The sequence below is a fragment of the Barbatula barbatula genome (genome assembly GCF_947034865.1).
Source record: "Barbatula barbatula genome assembly, chromosome: 1".
In the NCBI taxonomy this organism is placed as follows: Eukaryota; Metazoa; Chordata; class Actinopteri; order Cypriniformes; family Nemacheilidae; genus Barbatula; species Barbatula barbatula.
The window spans coordinates 24,035,304-24,056,131 of record NC_136766.1 but is presented as its reverse complement, the minus strand read 5'-3'; the positions used below and the strand labels follow the sequence as shown (position 1 = coordinate 24,056,131).

The 20,828-nt window shown below is 40.1% G+C and overlaps 1 protein-coding gene across 4 annotated transcripts in view; it reads left to right on the top strand.

Annotated features, from left to right (window-relative positions):
- Positions 1–20,828, top strand: part of LOC306898233 (diacylglycerol kinase delta) — a 49,748-nt gene that overhangs the window by 24,746 nt on the left and 4,174 nt on the right. For 3 of the 4 annotated variants that reach the window (XM_079463548.1, XM_079463547.1, XM_079463546.1), the window contains 23 exons: positions 10,160–10,270; positions 10,377–10,457; positions 10,664–10,768; positions 11,439–11,571; positions 11,876–11,982; positions 12,058–12,183; positions 12,443–12,545; positions 13,382–13,541; positions 13,795–13,903; positions 14,191–14,330; positions 14,414–14,522; positions 14,936–15,021; positions 15,131–15,230; positions 15,414–15,618; positions 16,387–16,485; positions 17,309–17,399; positions 17,904–18,011; positions 18,637–18,733; positions 19,076–19,183; positions 19,554–19,667; positions 19,898–20,032; positions 20,165–20,325; positions 20,556–20,670. In XM_079463548.1, the coding sequence (XP_079319674.1) occupies positions 10,160–10,270; positions 10,377–10,457; positions 10,664–10,768; positions 11,439–11,571; positions 11,876–11,982; positions 12,058–12,183; positions 12,443–12,545; positions 13,382–13,541; positions 13,795–13,903; positions 14,191–14,330; positions 14,414–14,522; positions 14,936–15,021; positions 15,131–15,230; positions 15,414–15,618; positions 16,387–16,485; positions 17,309–17,399; positions 17,904–18,011; positions 18,637–18,733; positions 19,076–19,183; positions 19,554–19,667; positions 19,898–20,032; positions 20,165–20,325; positions 20,556–20,670 (2,703 nt within the window). Of the gene's footprint in view, positions 1–3,063; positions 3,334–10,159; positions 10,271–10,376; positions 10,458–10,663; positions 10,769–11,438; positions 11,572–11,875; positions 11,983–12,057; positions 12,184–12,442; positions 12,546–13,381; positions 13,542–13,794; positions 13,904–14,190; positions 14,331–14,413; positions 14,523–14,935; positions 15,022–15,130; positions 15,231–15,413; positions 15,619–16,386; positions 16,486–17,308; positions 17,400–17,903; positions 18,012–18,636; positions 18,734–19,075; positions 19,184–19,553; positions 19,668–19,897; positions 20,033–20,164; positions 20,326–20,555; positions 20,671–20,828 lie in introns of those variants that run through there. The other variant, XM_079463549.1, reaches the window with a different exon arrangement.

Here is a 20,828-nt window from a genome sequence, read left to right as displayed (position 1 = left end):
AGAAATAAAAAAACAAACACAATCAAAGATAGTAAAAACTGGATTTTTTTAAGGTCTTTATTATTTAGCAAGAACACTCTTCAATTATTCTAAATACATTTTACATTTACATATATGGCAAACACTTTGTTTCTAATGTGACATTTGTGTATACATTTTTCATTTTTGCATACTTTGGCGATCAAACCCAAAACTTTTGCACTCCTTACACAGTGCTCCACCTATTGAGCTAGGAATACCAAATACATATTAGTTACATTTCTGAATTTTCTGAATTTTAACTTTACAAATATATGATTATTATAGCATCATGAGGTTTTCAGAAGCTTCTGTCAGGTCTGGGATGTTGTGGAGGAGTGTGAGGAGAGACAAAAGCTCTTCAGTCGAACGCCACTTACCCCTGCAGAACGGCTGGGGATTGTTCCCGTGGCGACGGCACATCCGACAGCACACTCAAGGTTGAGGAGCATGTCGTGACTGGGCCGCTTTTGCGTGTTTTTTTTGTGTGTGTCATAAAGGAGCAGCGGGGACAAGATTTCTGAAAGCTTTGTTCACGCCAATGCTTATGAGAGGAACAACAGGTGTTCGCTCTGTGTGTGATGTCACCTCTGTGGGAGATCTCTGGGCCTTTCTTACTTTGTCTGAGTACTTGTGGCTCCTTTGTGAGGAGCGGCCAATAGAAAGTTAGAAGGCACAGAAAGTGTTGTTTAACGGTTGTCTTTATGTAAGGAAATATGAAAGAGAAAGAAACCTAGGACAGATAACCTAATGGAATCGGCCTTCTCCTCTCTCTCTCTCTCTCTCTCTCTCTCTCTCTCTCTCTCTCTCTCTCTCTCTCTCTCTCAAAGGATTATGTAAAATCAGCCTCAGATTTGTGGCGTATGCTGAAAGCAATCACCAGTAACTCAGCAATGAGATTAGAGCAATTTCCCATAAGCAGCTGTGTGTGTGTGTGTGTGCGTGTGTGTGTGTGTGTGTGTGTGTGTGTGTGTGTGTGTGTGTGTGTGTGTGTGTGTGTGTGTGTGTGTGCATAAACATACAGTATGTTCATTTTATTTCCCCAAGTGTTGTTTTTGACAAGAATTCCATTTCCTAATTGTCATCATAATGGCACTAAGAGACTCTGTCTCCGCATCCAGCCGTGTTTCTTATGCTGTATATCATAAGAGAGGTCAGAGGTGACTGATCAGGTACTCAATCTGATGCCCGGGGTTCATTATGTTTAACTTAGTGTATAGAGAGCTCTGTCTCTCTCTATACACAGATTAGCTGGCTCAGGCCCCTCTGCGTTCGTTGCGATCTCTCGCAGGAAGTGACAAAGCATTTTATTTCCTCTCCAGCAGCAGGTCGCCTTCAACCCAGCATGATGGTGTGGGAATTTGTGTTGATGTACAGTGTGGGCTTATGTGTGAGGCCTGTTGGCCCTTTAAAACGTCGGTTTCTCTGCCAACCTAGGGGCCAATGTACTAGCACAGTTGCTATGACAACCCTGCATGCCATCATAATGTCATGGGCCGCCATGTAATGTCAGCTGTGTTTGAGGAATTACACCAGTGTGAATGTTAATGGCCGTTTATGAATGTGTGTGATTATCTGTTTGTGTGTGTGTGTCTGTGTTTGTGGCCTTATTTTTATATACCGGTGAGGACCTGAATGCTCACCAACTAATAGGGGCTCGTGTCGCCGCGGGGACCAAAATTGAGGTCCCCACGTGCAAAAAAGCGTATAAATTGTACAGAATAATAGTATTTGTTAATCTAAAATGCAAAAGCTTTCAATGATCTTTAGGTTTAGCGGTTGGGTTAGTGGTAGGGGATAAAATATACAGTTTGAACAGTATAAAACTCATTACACCACGATAATAAACCAGACGGGTGTGTGTTTGTGTGTGTGTGTGTGTGTGTGTGTGTGTGTGTGTGTGTGTGTGTGTGTGCATGCGTGCATGTGTGTATGTGATCAGCACATACTGTTGTATGAGTCTTTGCGGCTCACCAGAGACAGCAACAGACAGTTACAAAAAACTGCAGTACAGCTCAAGTGCCCCCTAGTGTCTTTACAACTAATTGCAATCCACAAAAACACTTATTCTGCCTGTCTTGGTATAGTTCCATCTCTCCCTTACACACATCTTATTCTCATAGCCAGAGCCTTATGAAATCAAACCTGTCCTGTAGTAAATGCAGATTTGATCTTATTACTAGGTCGAAAAATCACAGACTAGGCCAGAAGGTTTAAAGTGACGTCATATTTTTAGAAAAGAGTATCTGTGTGTTTTGTAGAATGAAAAGCCATCTGAACGTATCACGTCTGTGTTTGCTGTCAGGGAGATGATGATGATATCGTTTTGCTCGGTCTCATTAAAGTGTCTCCTTGTCCAATTCTTCCAAGAGAAAATGAGACCAGTAGACACAGCCGCCAAAGCCCACCCCTCGTGCATCACTGTGTGTGTCTGTGTGAGCGTTTCGGTCTGTGTTTCCATATTTTTCCACCTCTCACCACATGCGTCTTGCTCATATCTTCGACATCCCACCTGTTTCTGTGACAACTAACACTTCTAGATTTGGTCAGTGTTCCACAGTCAAGATGTTAACCAGATATAATCATTTTCCCAGCGTTTTCTTTCATTCATTTAAGGCACTTGTTAACTTTTAGTTCAAAATAGTTTAGACAAATCGCCACCTCTGAAAGGCTCTGTGTGCATTTATCAAAAGTCTTACTTGCTGCCTATTTATGCTCATTGCTATTTATCCACATTCGTATGGATGTATATTAGCACAGTCAAATGTATTTTTCTGGCGTATAAAAATGTTTTCAGTATAAATCAGGATATGAAAGCCAATGAGAAAATGTATTTTGGTTTTGATTTACAGTAGCGCGGCTCTATGTGCTCAGTAATAATGCTCACCAAACTTGTTTATCTAGGTCTAAATTTAGACCGCCCCACGCCAGCGTGTGTATTCATTATCAGTAGGCAGGTCATGCGTAACAGGCTGTGCTGACATATCACCTCACCTGTAAGAGGAAGTTATGTTTTAAAGCAAGGCGTGTCTTTCAGGTGCGGCAAAGAGGAAGTCGGCACGTGTTACCGCTTGCTACCTGTGCAGCGTTTTATTTGAGTGTGTATGTGTGAGTAGATGCTTAAAGCGACCCATCATGCCCAGGCTGTGTCCAGGCGATATGTGCTGCTTTGCTCCTTTCTCGTTTGGCTGTGATGGGCTTGGGCAGGGAGATGTCGGCCATCTGAGAGAAGAAGACTTTTTAGAAACTTCGTCGAGCAGTTCAGGAAGAACGACACGAGAAAGCCAGACAGTTGACAGTAGCATCTGCTTAGAGGTTTGAGATACTGGATTCTGTTTGTCATCCTTAACGTGTGTGTCAGACTTTTATGTATTGCTGTCTGTGTGTGTGGTTTTGTGTGTTTGTCCTTGTGGGTCCTCATGAAGGAAAATGATTAAGAAACATTGTGAATGATGCTTATTTGAAAACGCTAAAAGGTTTCCGTGGGGTGATTTAGAAGTAGAAAACACACAAAAAAGTAGAAGTCTATTGTAATTAAGTTCCCTAAAAGGCCAAAACAAACGTGTGTGTGTATGTGTGTTCATTTAGAGCAATGAGGAGTCTTATTTTACGTTCTAATTTGTTTGTTTGGCATTGACAGGCTCTCAAGAGGGGGATGCTTTCTCTGTCTCATCCATGTGGTGATCTCCTCCTCTGTTTTTCTCTGTCACCTGTTGATTTATGATTGTCATTGTGTGCTCATGCATTTGTGTATTTGCTCAAATAATGAGTTATGCAGGGTGTGTGTGTGCTGTTAGATTTATGTGAGCTACTTTAGCAGAGTGTGCCCGTTTGTGCTGATCTGATAACTGTAACGCTAATGAAAAGCTTGTTGTGAATAACCATTTTCCTAAAGACACATACACACGTATGTATATACATACATTTATATTTTAAGAAAAACACTATCCCATCTAATCCTTTCTTAGCCTTAAAGGAGTAGTTAGATTTGACATTTACGTTTAATTCATTTACAGAACACAAAAGAAGATATTTAGAAAAATTTAGAAAAATGCAAGTGAATGAGGGGCTGTTAACAACATTCCTCAAAATATTTTTTCTTGTGCTCTGCGGAAGAAAGAAAGTCAAAAAGGTTTTAAATGACAAGGGGGCGACAGTTCCTTTAAAGAGACAGTTGACCCCAAAATGAAAACTCTGTCATCATGTACTCACCCTCTTGTCACCTGTGTGACTTTCATGCGTTTGCTAAACACAAAAGAAGATATTTTGAGGAATGTTGGTCACCAGCATTCTTCAAAATATCTTCTTTTGCGTTCTGCAGTCATACTGGTTTAATATGAGGGTAAATAAATGACAGAATTTTTGGGTGAACCTTTTTTCTCTTTATCAATTTGAGGGCAAAGGGAGACTTTTGATTTTCAGTTTTTCCCCAACAGTGCCACATTCCCAGCACGACCAGATTATACAATATCAACATTTAACGATAACAATGAAACCTAACCGATTAATAACCCAAATACTAAACTGAAGACCAACCGCACTGATCTTTATAGCAGCATGATAAACATTACTCCATACATTGCACGTACAACAATTTGCATACTGTATATCCCGGCTGTCTGAAACAGACATTAGGTGTCTCCGATCAATGTGGTAACAAATTGAAATGGATTCATTTATCATGCCATAAACACTGATGTGTGAAACAGCTGGCAGGCGCAGTATAGATGCCCTCCGGGGTGTTGGGGGAGTACATCACTTGACCATTTTGCAGTTCAAAGAACTCTCTCTCTTTTATGTCTCTCATTCTCTGGTGACTAGCTTCATCCTGTTTAAGACTTGAAAGCGTTTCTCTCCCTTTCTCCGGCTGTCGGCATCCCTCGTTGCCCCTGGCAAGATGCACGCTGGGAAAACAAACACTCCTGGTTTCAAGTAAAGCTTTTAGAGATGGTTTTACACCAGATGACGTCGGAATTCAAATATTTCGAAGCATTACTGAACCGTACTGTATATTTCGAAGAGGTACATATTTAGGACTATGTGGAAGACAGTAACGGGGGTCAATCCCCCCATGATGTTGTTGTCAATACCAGGTTCAGAGTATATTTAACATCACCAATATTGCATATGCTCAACATTTTCCAAACAATAAAGTGTATTTATTATAATTGTTTGGAAATATTTCTTTATCATTCAGTAACATGCAATATGTATGTGTGCTGTGGTTGCCATTAGCACACACGTCTGACACCATAACTGTATGAATCTTGGGTTCTTCAAGGCAACACCTCAGAGGTACTAAATTCTCGCCTTTGGCGAGTTTAGTCTGTAATTATATGGCACATGCACACACATCAACAAACACTCACATAGATATGTACTGCTGGGGTTGTAATCAGTTCATTAGGTTAATTACTAGCTGTGAAAGGGACTCATGGTCTCCGTGGGCGCTTTGGGTAATCGGTCTGGCTCTAACTCAACTTTAACCAGACGGTGCCTTCTTACCCAGACGGTCTCAGTGGACACATACTGTATACATGCTGCATACCGAGTCTGGAATCAAACATCTTTTATTAACAGGTCTTGAACAGCAGTTCTCAGCCTTCACAAAACCAAGGACCCCCTATTGACTGTTTACACGCCTTGTTCCACGGCTCTCGCAGAAAGAAGCATTCTGAAACATTATGTAAATAAGAAGTTTGACATTTTCTGTTGAAGCGATTACGGGAAAGTAGTTGAACATATTGGTTTTTGAAGAACATGCATATGCAAGGAAGGTTATGACAGGTGTGTTATCATTCACTCTCTTTTGGTCCCACGTTTGAAACACTGTTTTGTTTTCATGACAGCTGTGTTTGCAGATAGCTTATTGGTGTTCACATTGCAACTAAAAGATGATTGGTCGAAAGTTTCAGTTTATTGTATGTTTTGGGGGATTGGTTGCTGCTTTTATTTAGTATCAAGAAGCCATATTCCTACTGTGAAACGGAGGAACAGTGCGGTTGTGTGGTGATATGACCGCTTCTGCCGGTCTATTATCAGTCTGGTCACACGACACGGTTTTAGATCTACTGTATCTATTATCAGGTGTGATTGAGAGGAAGTATGGTCATTTTTGTGAACCAAACGAAATATTGTGTTCGTTTAGATTAAAAGATTAGTCCTGCATAACTCTCATATTATGAAATATAATAGGAGACGTGTTGGAAATGTTAACATTGATCTTGTCGTGAAAGCAGGCACTCAGCTTGTAGAGGAAAAAACATAATCTAGTATAATAGTCAGAATTAATCTTATGCTAAAATCTCACCCTTTGTCACTTTTTTATGAGACGGCCAATGCATTTTTTTAACATCTTATTTGTATGTTTTGCTTTCATGTCAGTGACATTAGGTGTAGGGATTCAATTCGCATCGTACACAAAATATGTCATTGAAAAATTCGGATTAGCTACAAATTCATCATGCATGTCTATGATGTACATGTGGTAAAATATCCCAGCCGAGCGGAAGATGTGTAATGATTTGTTTCTTTTGGCTTTATTGCTTGAGGATCCTTTTTTAAAGGACCCTACTGAACTTTTCTTGTCATTTTGTCTCATGCTTTCTTTACGTGCTTGGTGGCGTAATTGCTGTACATCCCTTTCGTTCTAACATAAATCGTGCAGTTGCTGAGCTGGGTTGGAGATGAGTTATTTAGTCTCATTATCTGTGTAATGACACATGATTGTCCTAATGGCTGTGATGCTTTGACTAAACCAGCCACTCACATCCACATTAACAGTAGCTGGGGGATCAGAAGACCGTATATTAATATCAATAGTTAAAAAGGATCAATTAAATCTCGCAATAATATTTTTGGTGCAATCGGAATATTATTTTTGAACGCTTGACTATGAGTTTTCTCTGTCTGCAGCCTTTGACGTAACTGCTGAGTATCACTATAAAAGACTGAGGACATTCTTGTAGTGCCAAACAGCTTTGTCGTGACCTTATTTTGGGGATCCAGAATGACGTGACATTCACGGCTCACTGGTTCAAAAACGGAGTTTAAAATGATGCACTTTTAAAGACCCACGAGTAGGCTTAGGGACCGTCATTGAGCTAAATGGAGTGCTAATAGACGTTAGCATATTCCATCTTGCTGAAAAGACTCATGGGATATGTAGTTCCAGGTCTACGGGGTGCACTGCAGATTTTGTGTCCTTCAGAAGAGTGAGGGGACAGAGTAAGAGGAGGAGGATGGAACAGACAATGACGCCATAAGGAAAAAATAAATGACTGGGTGAACTGCAATGACGCATTAAGGAGGAAGAGGATACAGAGAATATAGAAGCTGAGGGTGAGGAAGTTAACCGAATGGGAAAGAAAGCTAAGGGTGGGGGGATTGGGGTAGAGATTAAACAAAAATAGCAATCATTGTGAGAGAATGTCTGTCCTTAGAGCTCTGAGTCACCGTTCTGACATCACTGTATGTGTGGGGAGATGGGGTTTGTGTAGGTTTGGCTATACTTCTGAGCACATGTCCCTAGTGAGAAAAAGCCTTTCAAATCAGTCAAACATTAATATTATTAGCCTGATTATTAAACAGTAGAAATCTATAGGATGTCCTCAACTATATAGTAAAACAAAGTTCAGTGTGAGTAAAAGTGAAGTGTGATGCGGCAATGTCTGGACATGGTACCTCGTGTGTATGTGTTTGTGTGAAGGATCAAAGTGAAGTGAGTGCATGCATGAGTCTCTTCATATTTTATGAATGTTGAAGCAGCTCTGCTTTGACGAGATGCAGGGAGTGATGTCTGTCTCTTTAACAATGTGCAAGACATCATTGAGAAAGGCAGAACTAGCAAGTGTCTTCCACAAACAAGATGTTGCGTGTCTTGTACTGGCCGTCAGAATGAATGGTTTCATGTGTAATGCTCACTGGGTTGCGTATCCGTTAGCGTTTACCAGCCTTTATATTGTATCCCTCTGTTGTGCTATTTGCTTGAGGGAACATCATAAAGCAGAAGTATTGGTTGCCATAGATCCACAAACCTTTCCTTCATCGCATAATTGACCTATCCCTAAGTCCCTCCCCTCAAACGCAGATGACCAATGGCAGCTGAGTATCAACACATTAATGTCATTGTGTGCTGCAGCAAAGTATCACTGGATAAAAACGGTAGATGGCATTCTTCCAAATATCTATCTCTGTGTTCATCAGAACAAGGAAATGTATACAGATTTGGAACAACTCGAAAGTGAGTAAATGATGACAGAATATACATTTTTGGGTGAAGTATCCCCTTAAGTCACGCATATTTACACACAGACTCTTAAAGGTGACGGAAATGCGACGGGTGTTAAAGAAGGGACATTCAGAATGTAACAGGTGACTTACTCTGTACAGATCTCTCTTTCACACGCACACTTTCTCCATTTCCCCACGTCTCTTCTCTGTTTCTTTTGATTCCTTCCCTACTTATGAAGGTCATAACTCTTGGCAGATCGCCAGGCATTTCCTTAATGATTAGCAACAGCCGTGCAGCATGACAGACGCCGACGCTGTCGCTTCCTGTCCCATCAGCCTGTCTCACTTCTGACCGGTTGAAACACGAGCTGCTTATGAAATCCACATCTCACGTCAGCACAGCCGACAGAATATGTTACAGCAGGTTCAGACAAGTAATTCGATTGCGATGCTTATCTGACACGAGGCACAGCTAGATTCAGAGCGCAGTTGTGGATTTGATGACTTGTTTTAAGTCCTTTATCAGAATCCAGATTGGAGCGCTAATGTTTATGACAAAAGTTGGAGATGAGTTGAGAGGTTCACGGTGAACTTTATAAAAAATGTGCCTTCTTTCCCATTGGTGTTTTGCCAGAAATGTTGCTAGGCAACCCAGAGCAGTTTTACTGTTCCCTAACCTTGCCTTTACCCTAATCCGTGTTTTCTTATTAGCAAAGCCAATTCACAGGAAAGGACGTAGGAGGAAACAAATGAAAAGAAAAGATTATGAGTAAACAAACTGATTTTTAATTATGTTGTTACGGTATATCAGTGTCCCACTTCACATAAAATGTTATCAGAAAGAGACTCGAACAGCCCATTTGACAGGATTTTAATGCACCAATAAACTTACATAAGCCCTCGTAAGTCTTTTCCCCTGCGGTCAATGACAGTGTTTAAATAGAGCTGTAGCACTTGTTCTGAAGTGATAAGCTATTGTTACTGGACTGCAGACTTGATAAAGGTATAATAATTGACTTGTTGTTTTAAACATTCTTAATGTTTCAAAACCTTTTAAAGTGATGTAGTATTTAAGAACTGACAGACTTACTATAGTCCCAAATTCAATTCAATTAAAAAGCTTTTTTTGTGGTTTATGTTCTTCATAAATGGGCACATTCAAATTGAAAATATACAATGCCTATTTTACGTTCTATAAAGATCAAACCTTGTTGTGTATTATTGCTTCTGGTTTGCACATTTTAATTCAGAGAAATCCTACGTACTATGTACAAAACTTGTATCCTTTATAACACATTCTTTTTTTCTCTTTTAAATGTAAAACCTGTGCATAGACTGATATTTTTCTGATGTCTGGACTCATCAGGGGTTGGTTGAAATATTAGCAGATGATTCAGTATTTTGATAATGAATACATTCTCTCAGAATTTATATTTCAAGTTTTGACTGAAGATGTCACATCCATAACGCTGGAATTGCCCAACGATGAAAGTGAACGGTGTCTGAGGCTGTCTGTCAGTAAAAGTCTACCTTTTTTGTTCCATAGTAGCAGGTCTTATTGGTATGGAACAATAGTGAAAAGTAAATGTTTTGGACTGTTCTTTTAAAGCATGGCACCTCAAGAGTTTTGACTCATTGTTTATTTTTGTTTAGTATAACAAGATTTGATTTCCGTGCACCTGCAAAGAAAGCAATTTCATAAACACAAGTAAATCCACAGGACTTTGAAGCAATTTCTAAAAATAGCACGTCACGCCATGTCATGAAAATGTTTCATTATGGAAAATGTCCCTGGTGGCAAATATGTCTACGCACACTGACACGTGAACACACATTCACAACAGATGTTGTATTTCATTAGCTGGCTTGTGTGCTAGTTTAACCTTTTCCTTCTTTTTTGTGTGCGTAGAAGAGTGTGAAGGAAGGACTTCTATTGAAACAGACCAGTTCATTTCAAAGATGGAAGAGGAGATATTTCAAACTGCGAGGCAGGACTCTTTACTATGCCAAAGATGCAAAGGTAACAATAGGGGGCACTGCGTCCTTTTAGTGTAAATTGACCCCAAAAGTTTGAGTTTGATTGGTTTTGGTGGGTCTCTCAGAACCATGTTACTGTTTTGTTACAGTCTCTCATATTTGATGAGGTCGACCTCTCAGATGCCAGTGTGGCAGAGACCAGCACCAAGAACATCAATAACAGCTTCACAGTAAGCACATCTCCAAACATCTAGCTGTCTCATAACCTAGTGAGCATTTTGAAAAATGCTGCTAAGGCAGCTCACCAGGTTTCCATTCATTCATTCATTCATTCATTCATTCATTCATTCATTCATTCATTCATTCATTCATTCATTCATTCATTCATTCATTCATTATGACAGTTGTACCATTTTTAATTTAGTTTCTCTTTCAGGTTATCACTCCATTCCGTAAGTTGATGTTGTGTGCAGAGAGCAGGAAGGAGATGGAAGACTGGATCAGTGCTCTGAAGTCTGTGCAGAAATGGGAGACTTACGAGGTTCGTTTTTAAACCCTGACCGCTGACCCCATCCTCCCTAACTGAAGAGTTCAAATATGTGCATTAAAGGGATAGTTTACCCAAAAATTCTGTCATGAATTACTCAACCTCAAGTTGTTCCAAACCTGTGTACATGTCTTTGTTTTGTCAAATACAAAGAAAGATATTTAGAAAATGTAAGCAACTGACATTTCTGAGGCACCATTGACTACCATAGAAAAACAATTAATGTGGTGCAAGTCAAAGGTGCCCCAGACACTTTCCAAATAAATTCTTCCAAATACCTTTCTTTGTGTTCAACCACACAAAGACATTTACATGCTTTCGATCAACTTGAGGTTAAATAATTCATTTCAAAATCCCTTTAATGCTGATAATTGCTAATACAGTTCGTTCTCTTGGGTACATTTCAGTCTTAGTTAAGCAGCTCCAATAAACAAAAAGCTGTGCAGCAAAAATATTTGATATTTTTGTCCTTCGTGTTCTCAAAAATCCCCAAAATCTGGAACACTGGTTTATACAATTGAGTGCGTGGAATAATTCTCCCAAAAATGAAAATCATTTTTTCAATGGTTTTGGGGTGTACTGGAAGCTGCTGTATCGTATTTGATCCGTATTACCTACAGTACAATCCAGAGATATAGACGTGTCATGTTTTCACTGATTTCAGGCCAGTCAGTTTAACATGGAGCATTTTTCCGGGATGCACAACTGGTACGCCTGCTCTCACGCTCGCCCCACTTTCTGCAATGTGTGTCGAGAGGCTCTGCCCGGGGTCACCTCTCACGGCCTTTCTTGTGAAGGTAAACAAACACAAGTCTTCTGTTTTTTTTATTTTTCTCTATTCCAACCTTTATAAACAATATGTTTTGTTTTTAGCTTTCTGTGCCATTTACCCTTTCACGCATGTTTATATAGTCCCGAAAACAAACAACGACTGTTTGTTTAGAGCTGTATTGATGAGTTGTAAATAGGAACATTGCCGTCAGCCTATTATTACGTTCTAGTGATGTGTACAGAATACTGTTCTTTGTTGTCTTTTCACTGTGTGTGTGTGTGTGTGTGTGTGTGTGTGTGTGTGTGTGTGTGCGTGTGTGCGTGTCAAAGTGTGCAAATTTAAAGCCCATAAACGATGTGCCGTGCGATCAACAAACAACTGTAAGTGGACCACTTTGGCCTCCATAGGAAATGACATCATCGAAGATGAGGATGGAGTAAGTGAACCTCATTTAGTGTACATTTAATGGTGTTTACCGTGGCTAAATAAATGCTTTCATGTGTATGTACAGGTGTCTATGCCACACCAGTGGCTGGAGGGGAACCTGCCGGTCAGTGCTAAGTGTTTGGTGTGCGACAAAAATTGCGGTAGCGTTCGCCGACTGCAGGACTGGCGCTGCCTCTGGTGCAAGGCCATTGTACGTCACCTTCCAGCCCACTCACATTGTTGTGTATATGTTCTATGCTACACACGCCTCAATATTACACCTACTTCATTCTGTAACCATGACAACTAGAAACATCTCAAAAACACCCACAGTTTACTGGAAAAAAACTATGCCATCATATTTATACAGGTGTGTACCTTGTGGAACCAGTGTGTCTCCATCTGGTATACTGATGGTTATTGCACCGTCTTTGTAATGATGTCTCTCTATACATTCCCTGTGCGTGTAGGTGCATAACAGCTGCAAGGAGCAGTTGGGGAAGGTTTGTCCTCTGGGTCAGTGTAAGGTCTCCATAATCCCACCCACTGCACTTAACAGCATTGACTCTGACGGTAAGGGTTTCCCTGGCAACTGCAACAGCTCTGCTGTGTCCATTACACCCGTATATGTTTTAATATGCTTTCGTTATTATATTTTGTGTTTTGTTGTGTTACTCAAACTGTAAGTTGTTTTGGACAAAAGTGTCTGCTAAATGAATAAATGTCAATATTTATGTCAAATATAATTATCCCTATTAGAGTGTTTAAGGTTATTCGCTTTATAGTATTCCTACAATCATTCAATTTATTTATTTAAACTGTATTTTCATCTTTTTAAATTTGGTTAAATTAAGATGCCAACAAGTAAAAAAAAACATTCATAAATGTAATATGAGGTTTTTCAAATGACCTTAAATATGTCCTAAATTATTATGATGCACATTTACTTTTTACTCCACAGACTATGATTTCTTCTCAGTTTTAATAGAGAGCATTGGTCTATATATAGTCCGGCTCAAATGTTTGCCATTGTTCCTTTAACAATTTAAAGCAGACAAAACAAGTTTAATCTAAGCTCACACGCACCTCTATGAAAAAGCATATTAATAGATGGTAATTCACTTGAATTTTAATACACGGTACACCCTGTCTCTGAATGAATCATATTCATGGCATTTCCAAACAAAACATGTTATCGGCGTAGTACATGCCCAAAGAAACATGCAATAACCATTGGACCACGTCCAACTGTGCTATTATAGAGCCATTGTTAAAGAGACAGTAGTCAAATATCATTACATTTACAAACATGACACCCCTCCCAAGTTCTTTTCCCCCCTCCTCCACTCTCTCCTCCCTCTCCAATCCTTTCATTCTCCTCCTTCATCCCTCACACCCCTCTCCTCCAGGCTTCTGGAACGCCACAAGTTCGTCCTGCACGAGTCCTCTGCTGGTGCTGGTCAACAGTAAGAGCGGTGATAATCAGGGCGTTAAGTTCCTGCGCAGGTTTAAGCAGCTTCTGAACCCGGCACAGGTCTTCGACCTCATGAACGGCGGCCCACAGCTGGGGTAAAGTCCACAACCACTGATCACACACTGCAGTGTCAATAAAAAGCTTTGCAAGGCAATAGAAGAGTCAGGATCCCTTTCCTAGGTCTAGCTTTTAACATTTTTACTGGATGCTGTAATAGTCTGGAAAGCTGAAATGCGCTATCAAGCTTACAGCTGCTTTTAAAAATATTGTGACATTTAGAAGCAAATCATTTGCTGGCACAGTGAATTTGACACATGTGGTGCTTTTTTCATATTTTTGTGTGTACAGGCTACGTCTCTTCCAGAAGTTTGAGCCTTTCCGTATTCTGGTCTGTGGTGGAGATGGGAGTGTGGGCTGGGTTCTGTCTGAGCTAGACAAACTTGGCTTACACAAACAGGTTTGAACACCCAGTATTTTTATTGCTTTGTTACAACAACCGAATGGAATATTTGTTGTGTCAAGTCATTTGGGAAAATTGGTTTGACTGTGGCCTTCTTGGTTATTTTTTCGAGTCATGCACAAACAACTCTCCTCTTTTTTTCCTTTGAAAGTTCAATAGCATGTGCCAAATCACAAATAAAATATAACAATTTTACCATACTTTTGAATTTATTTTAGAACCAGATAAAATCTGCCCTATACTGTACATAAATGTGATGTAGGTCTTTATTGTGTGTTTAACAGTGCCAGTTGGGCGTGTTGCCGTTGGGCACTGGAAATGACCTGGCGCGTGTGCTGGGCTGGGGAGGGCTTTGTGATGATGATGCTCAGCTGCTGCAGGTTCTTGAGAAACTGGAGAGAGCAACCACCAAGATGCTGGACAGGTGAGTGACGACAGGACAACGAGAGAATTAAGGAAACACGTTAAGGAAGGTTCTTCATCAAACTCTGTGTGTTTTGCTGTCAGATGGTGTGTGATGACCTACGAAGTGCCCACTAAACACACTCCAGCGATCATAAAGGAGGAGGACCCAACAGCATGGATGTATCCATCAAAGGAGGACTGCCCCCTACAGGTCATCCTCAAACACACATAAATACATAGTCAGTATTGTCAATATGACATTGTGACATGTTCCCACATATCTTAAAGGGACAGTTCACCCTAAAATTCTGTCTTCATTTGTTGCAAATCTGTATATATTTCTTTCTTCTGATGAATGTTCTAAAGAATGTAGTAAAGCGAACAGTTCTGGGGCACTTTTGACCACCGTTGTAATTTTTCCTTCTATGGTCAATGGTGGCCTAGAACTGTTTGGTTACAAGCATTCTTCCAAATATCTTTCTCTGTGTTCATCAGAAAAAATAAATATACATAGGATAAGAAATATCAATAACTCGAGATGGCAGAATTTTTATTTTTGGGTGAACTGTCCCTTTAAGCACCCTGACCTGACCTGACCATTTTTCTTTTTAAACGTGTCTCCAGATTACACAATATGCTGATTCGGTTGCCACTCACTTGACCAAAATCCTGGACTCGGACAAACACAGTGACGTAATATCATCTGCTAAGTGAGTGAAATCTGTGTGTGTATGTTGTAATCGTTGTGGTATGTTTGTAGTATCATGTTCAGACTCATTCCCCATGTTTGTCGTTCTCTTTCTTTCGGTTTGTTTGTAGGTTTCTGTGTGGGACGGTTAATGATTTTGTGGCAGAGGTCGGCAAAGCTTACGAACGAGCCACAGAGAATAAAGAAGAAGCTGATGCAATGGCAAAAAAGGTAAAGGCTGCTGACTTGAGTTTGTGTGTGTATTTGTGACCAGTTGTGAATATGTATTTTGAGCGAGAAAGGACTAGAATGAAACTGTAAAGCAGAAAAAGCTCAGTGGCACGGCGTGCCCTATTCTTTAGCCAAACTCAACAGAAATCAACATCACTGTTTTGTTTCGCTTGTCTCTCTCAGTGTGCCATGTTGAATGAAAAGTTGGATTCTCTGGTAAAGGCTCTGAGCGACGATGCTAATGCCCAGCTGGTACCGGCCGGGTCCATCTCACCTGAGGAGGGCGACACTGATCAGTCCAAACCCTTCAGATCAAGAGAGCAGCTGATGTTGAGGGCCAACAGCCTGAAGAAAGCACTCAGACAAATCATAGACCAAGCCGAAAAAGGTCATACATCATTTTAGATGACTTGATCTATATAATAGTGCACAGGACAAATTTGGGCCAGAATTAAATTATTTTAAAGTGATTAGTCGCACTTCACCTTGCATTTAGAGAAAGCTTGAAGCTAAGCAAGGAAATGCTTTAATAAAAAACTTGTATAATGAAAATAATTTCTCTAAATACAGCTGCAGAAAAAATAAGGAGACCGTTTATTCTAAGTGTTTCTCAATTTACTATTTATAACGATGTGTTTAGGTAAAATGATCACATTTGTTTCATTCTGTAAACGTCTAACAATAAAATATTGCTTCTATTTGCATACATTTGCAGAAAACTGGAGAAACAGATCAAAATAACAGAAAAGATGCTCTGTATTTTTTTCAGACCTTAAAAACGGCAAAGAAGTTCATGTTCACTTTTAAGTTATACAACGTATGTATTTAGGAAAGGTTAAACAATTCTTTTTTTAATGCGATAACCACCATAGTCTTGTCATGCTGTCAGTCTTTCACAATGCTGTTGGATGACTTTGTCACTCTGAGGTTTGATTCTGTTGAAATTCAACATAAAACTGGACTGAAATGACCACAATACATTTGAAAATCCTGATTGAATGAACATTTGGAATGGTCTCTTTATTTTTTCTGTGGATGTTTTCTTGACTGTATTTGAATCTAAAATTAAATGATCTGGTTTGAATGCATATTGCAAAGGGTTACTGGAAATTTCCTGACTATTAATGTCATTGGTTCCATCCCGCTATCTCCTCAGTGGTGGATGAACAGAACAGACACACCCAGGTGCAGAGAATGTCATCCTGTTCATCAATGAAAAGATGCAGCAGTGAGGACCTCAAAGAGGCGGAGTCCCGTGAGTGACAATCTCAATGAATATTCATAGTATTTATTTATATTCTATGTTCCCCATTTTGCTAAATTTCATACTTTGTTTTAATTAGGCATTGTTTTATGGAAAGTATCTATACAGATTCACCAATTCCCCAATGGCACAGTTCCATTACAATTAACCTCCACCTGTGAATTCATTACATTCATTTAAATAAAACACCTACCACAGTTGCCAAGCAAAAAAAGCATGTGAACTACAGCTGTGCAGATGAAGAATTATGGGAATGCTGAACATATTTGATATAAAGACAATAAACAAAAAAGGCAGAGTGAAAAGAGTACGGCACAATAATAATGTGTTTGAATGCACTGGTGGTCTCAGCTGTTTCAGAAACCAAGAGACAGGAAAGGTCGTCCTTCAAAACAGTCAGTGCGAACAAGAGCAAAAAAAAGCCAAAATACCAAGGCCCGAAAGGCTCAAAGTTAATTGACATCAGAAATATCAAGAGCTCATGTGTAGCACTGCACAGTTCGCGTTAAAGGGCGTCAAAACACGAGCTATAGCCCTGAACGAGACACGGCACCGCTGCACTGGTAAAACAAGATCAGATCAGTGTGAAGACTGAAATACACTACAAGACTTTTGCTCAGAAAGTCTGTGCCAGTCAGCAGATTTGATCAGTCGGCTAGTGCGTTTCTATCTGAAACTTTCAAAAAGTCTGCAAGTGTTAATAAAATCTTGTAGTGTGTTCCAGCCGTAAGATTCATTTTTTTATTATTAAAAACTGAATCTCTTTTTTAATTGTGGCAGCTGACACGTTTACACTTCTTTATTTTATTGACAGGTCAAACCCCATTGAGTCCAACCGCAACAACCCCTATTTTATTGGAGAAGTCAGAGAGCTTCAGCACTGTGCTTTTCTCTGAAGATTCTGTGTACGCCTGTGCAAACACACACCAACACATACACACATGTGACGGAGCTCTTATCTTCCTCCAGAGCTGAGCAGTCATGATTCAGCCTGAGAGGTTTCAATAGAATTATGTTGACACTGTGATATACCCCAGTGTTTGTTAGCTCTTGCACTCACTGACAGCTTTAAAACATAAGAGTATCAGTGGACATGAACCTGTTTTCACAGAGATGAACTGAATGTGCTAACATGCATCTGATGCTGACACACAAAGGCTGTTTAAATGAGTAGATTTAAAGCAAAGCCAATATTTTATAGCCTATAATAATCATGTAACAAAGATTAGAAAGTTAGGATGTAAGATAATTGTGGTCTGAGCATTACGACTACTTCCAGCATCAATTCAACACCCTCAAAAGCTATTTTTGATTGTTCCATTCATAACATAATTGGGTCCCTTTGGACGAATGTTAGATTTGGCCATGCAGCAGTTCCCATCAATTCTGCTTGTCTCTCTTTTCCACAGGCAGTGCACAGAGAAGTGTGTGATGAATAACTATTTCGGCATCGGGCTGGATGCCAAAATATCTCTAGAATTCAATAACAAGAGAGAGGAACACCCCAAAAAGTGCAGGTGAGAGAGCTTGCAAACTGCTGTGCACAATGGAGGGTATGTAAGTAGTGAGGGTATTTTGAGGTTTTATTTTAGGTGGCATAATATTAAGAATCACCTGCCATGGCCTTGAAGTGCAGAATGACACAACAAATTGCTAAACACTTCCACAATGCCGGAATAACAAAATAAGTCAAACCGTAAAAGGTAGGTAATTCTGTTGTTTTGCACTTCCAGGCCACCGTAATGACCAAATGCTAAACACAGTCAGGCTCTTAGTGAATATGGAATATTATCACATTTTAAATACATATATTAGCAGCAAAGGCAGACATTTTGAAAAACAAAATTAATAGTGTGATGACTACATGAAAGATTCACATTTTGAGAAAACACGATAAACGTTTTCTTTCACATATGCAGAATCTAAATGGGTTTTACGTCTCTCAAATTTATTCACAACCATATGAACTCAAATCAGTACAGAAAATGCATCTGCGTTCGTACAAACACATTAAAAGAACTGAAACACTTCCAGTGTTTAACAGAAAGGTGCTAAACCATCTGTGTGTTTTTTATTTAAGGAAACTCATGACTGGTTGTGTTTGTGCGATGCTGATACTGTGAAATCTTGTGTTTTTAACAGCAGTCGCACTAAAAACATGATGTGGTACGGAGTTCTAGGAACCAGAGAACTGGTGCAAAAAACCTACAAGAACCTGGAACAACGAGTTCAGCTTGAGGTGAGCATGTGCCAAACGCAGGGAACAAGAAGAACACATTTAGACGTGCATTTAGCAAATGCTTTTATCCAAAGTGACCTACGATACGTTTTACAATTTATCGGTACGAACAGTGCCATTGCTGGGAATTAAACCCATGGTCTTTGCTAGACAAGCTGAGCTACGAGAACACCCATCAGAACAAAGGCTTAATGGGATTTTACCTTCTAGTAACCTCTGAGGAAAAGCAAACATGCTCTTTACTTCTCACTTTACTGCACACACATGGTTTTATGTTTCAGGTGTTGTTCTGAGAAACCGTACGTCATGTAACCCCATCTCTCTCTCTTTCTCTCTCTGCAGTGTGATGGAGTGCCCATGTCCCTACCGAGTCTTCAGGGTCTTGCTGTCTTAAACATCCCCAGCTATGCAGGAGGAATTAATTTCTGGGGTGGCACCAAAGAGGACAACGTGAGCATCCAGCACTTAAACACGGCACTTACAGTATAACTTCACTTCTGAAGAGCACTTAGTTAACAAACTGTGGAATCAGCTCAGAGATATACACTTGAATCAGAGCCATGCATTTATCATCGGCGCATCTCAATTCTCTGAGCTGCCAATAAATAATAGCGCGTTCTGTTTATTGCTGCAAATAAAGCTTTCAGTATACATCAGCCACAGTTGCATCAATCCATCAATTCACTTTCATCATCATGTTGCAAATACAATCAAATGTGTCGGTGCGACAAGTGGCTTTGTGGCATATATCAGGGGGGAAGGATGCAAACAGGTGTAGAATATGTAGAAGGAAACTGAGAAGTGCGATTTGTTTATGTAGAATTTTGGGGCTCCGTCATTTGATGATAAGAAGCTGGAGGTGGTGGCTGTGTTTGGCAGCATGCAGATGGCCATGTCTCGAGTCATCAACATACAGCATCACCGCATCGCCCAGGTCTGCACACACACCTACACACTCCCATACGCTTATACACTGACTACAGACTGCTCAAAATATTTATGTTGGTTTTGGCTTTTAAGAGACTTTAATAAGCAATCATTTCAAGTGTAACATTACCCGTTATGTAACAGAAAACATGTCATGAACTGACGTAATTTACTATTATTAAGAATTAACACCTGTGTACACATATATCTATTGACATGCACACTTTCTCTCCTTAGTGTCGGCAGGTGAAGATCACCATCTTGGGTGATGAAGGTGTACCTGTGCAGGTGGATGGAGAGGCCTGGATTCAGCCGCCTGGCATTGTTAAAATCATCCACAAGAATCGAGCCCAGATGCTAACCAGAGACAGGGTCAGTCTGTGTTTGTGACCAAACTTTTGTTAACCAGCTCCGACAGCTTAGATTTGGCCTTTATACACCAGCTACCAATTTTTCATGAGACGTTCAGCATTCGGTCAATATTGGATGTTTTTATGGTGATAGGCATTCGAGAGCACGCTGAAATCATGGGAGGACAAACGCAAAGGTGACAGCCGGCCTCCACGCCCTCGACTGAACTCCCAGCAGTCAATGGAGTATCTAACAGAGGAAGAATGTGCCCAGGTTCAGCAGCTGGGTTTAGTGGCCGACATACTCATCAACAGGTGTGTTTGTGTAAATGTTTGACTATGATGACACCTGAATAAAATCACAAGTTAAAGCTTTTGATTGATGAGAAATTGTTGAGCTAATGAAGAAATTAACTGTATGCTGGTTAGTCAGATTTAATAATGACTCTTATTGCAGTTACTTATTACAGTAAATTAGTTTGTAGTTGTATGAAAGGCTTAAATACGTGACAGTCGTGCTTACGCTTTTGTTGAATGTTTTGCAGAATTCGCGAGGTGGCTAAAAGTCATAAGGTGGTGGAGCAGGAGCTGGCTCATGCTGTCAACGCCAGTGCTGCGGTTTTAAGCGAATCATTTCTCTCCAAACCCTCCAGCCCTGAGGTGAAACACGGATATCTGGATGTATGCATATGTGAATAACAAACACAGAAATAATTACTGATGAATTGTCAGAAAAAGTATTGTGCACTGGGCAGGTGGATATTTGTATGTATGTCAGTGCGCAGAAAAGCAAGGTTTCAGAAAGTACTGGATTCTGA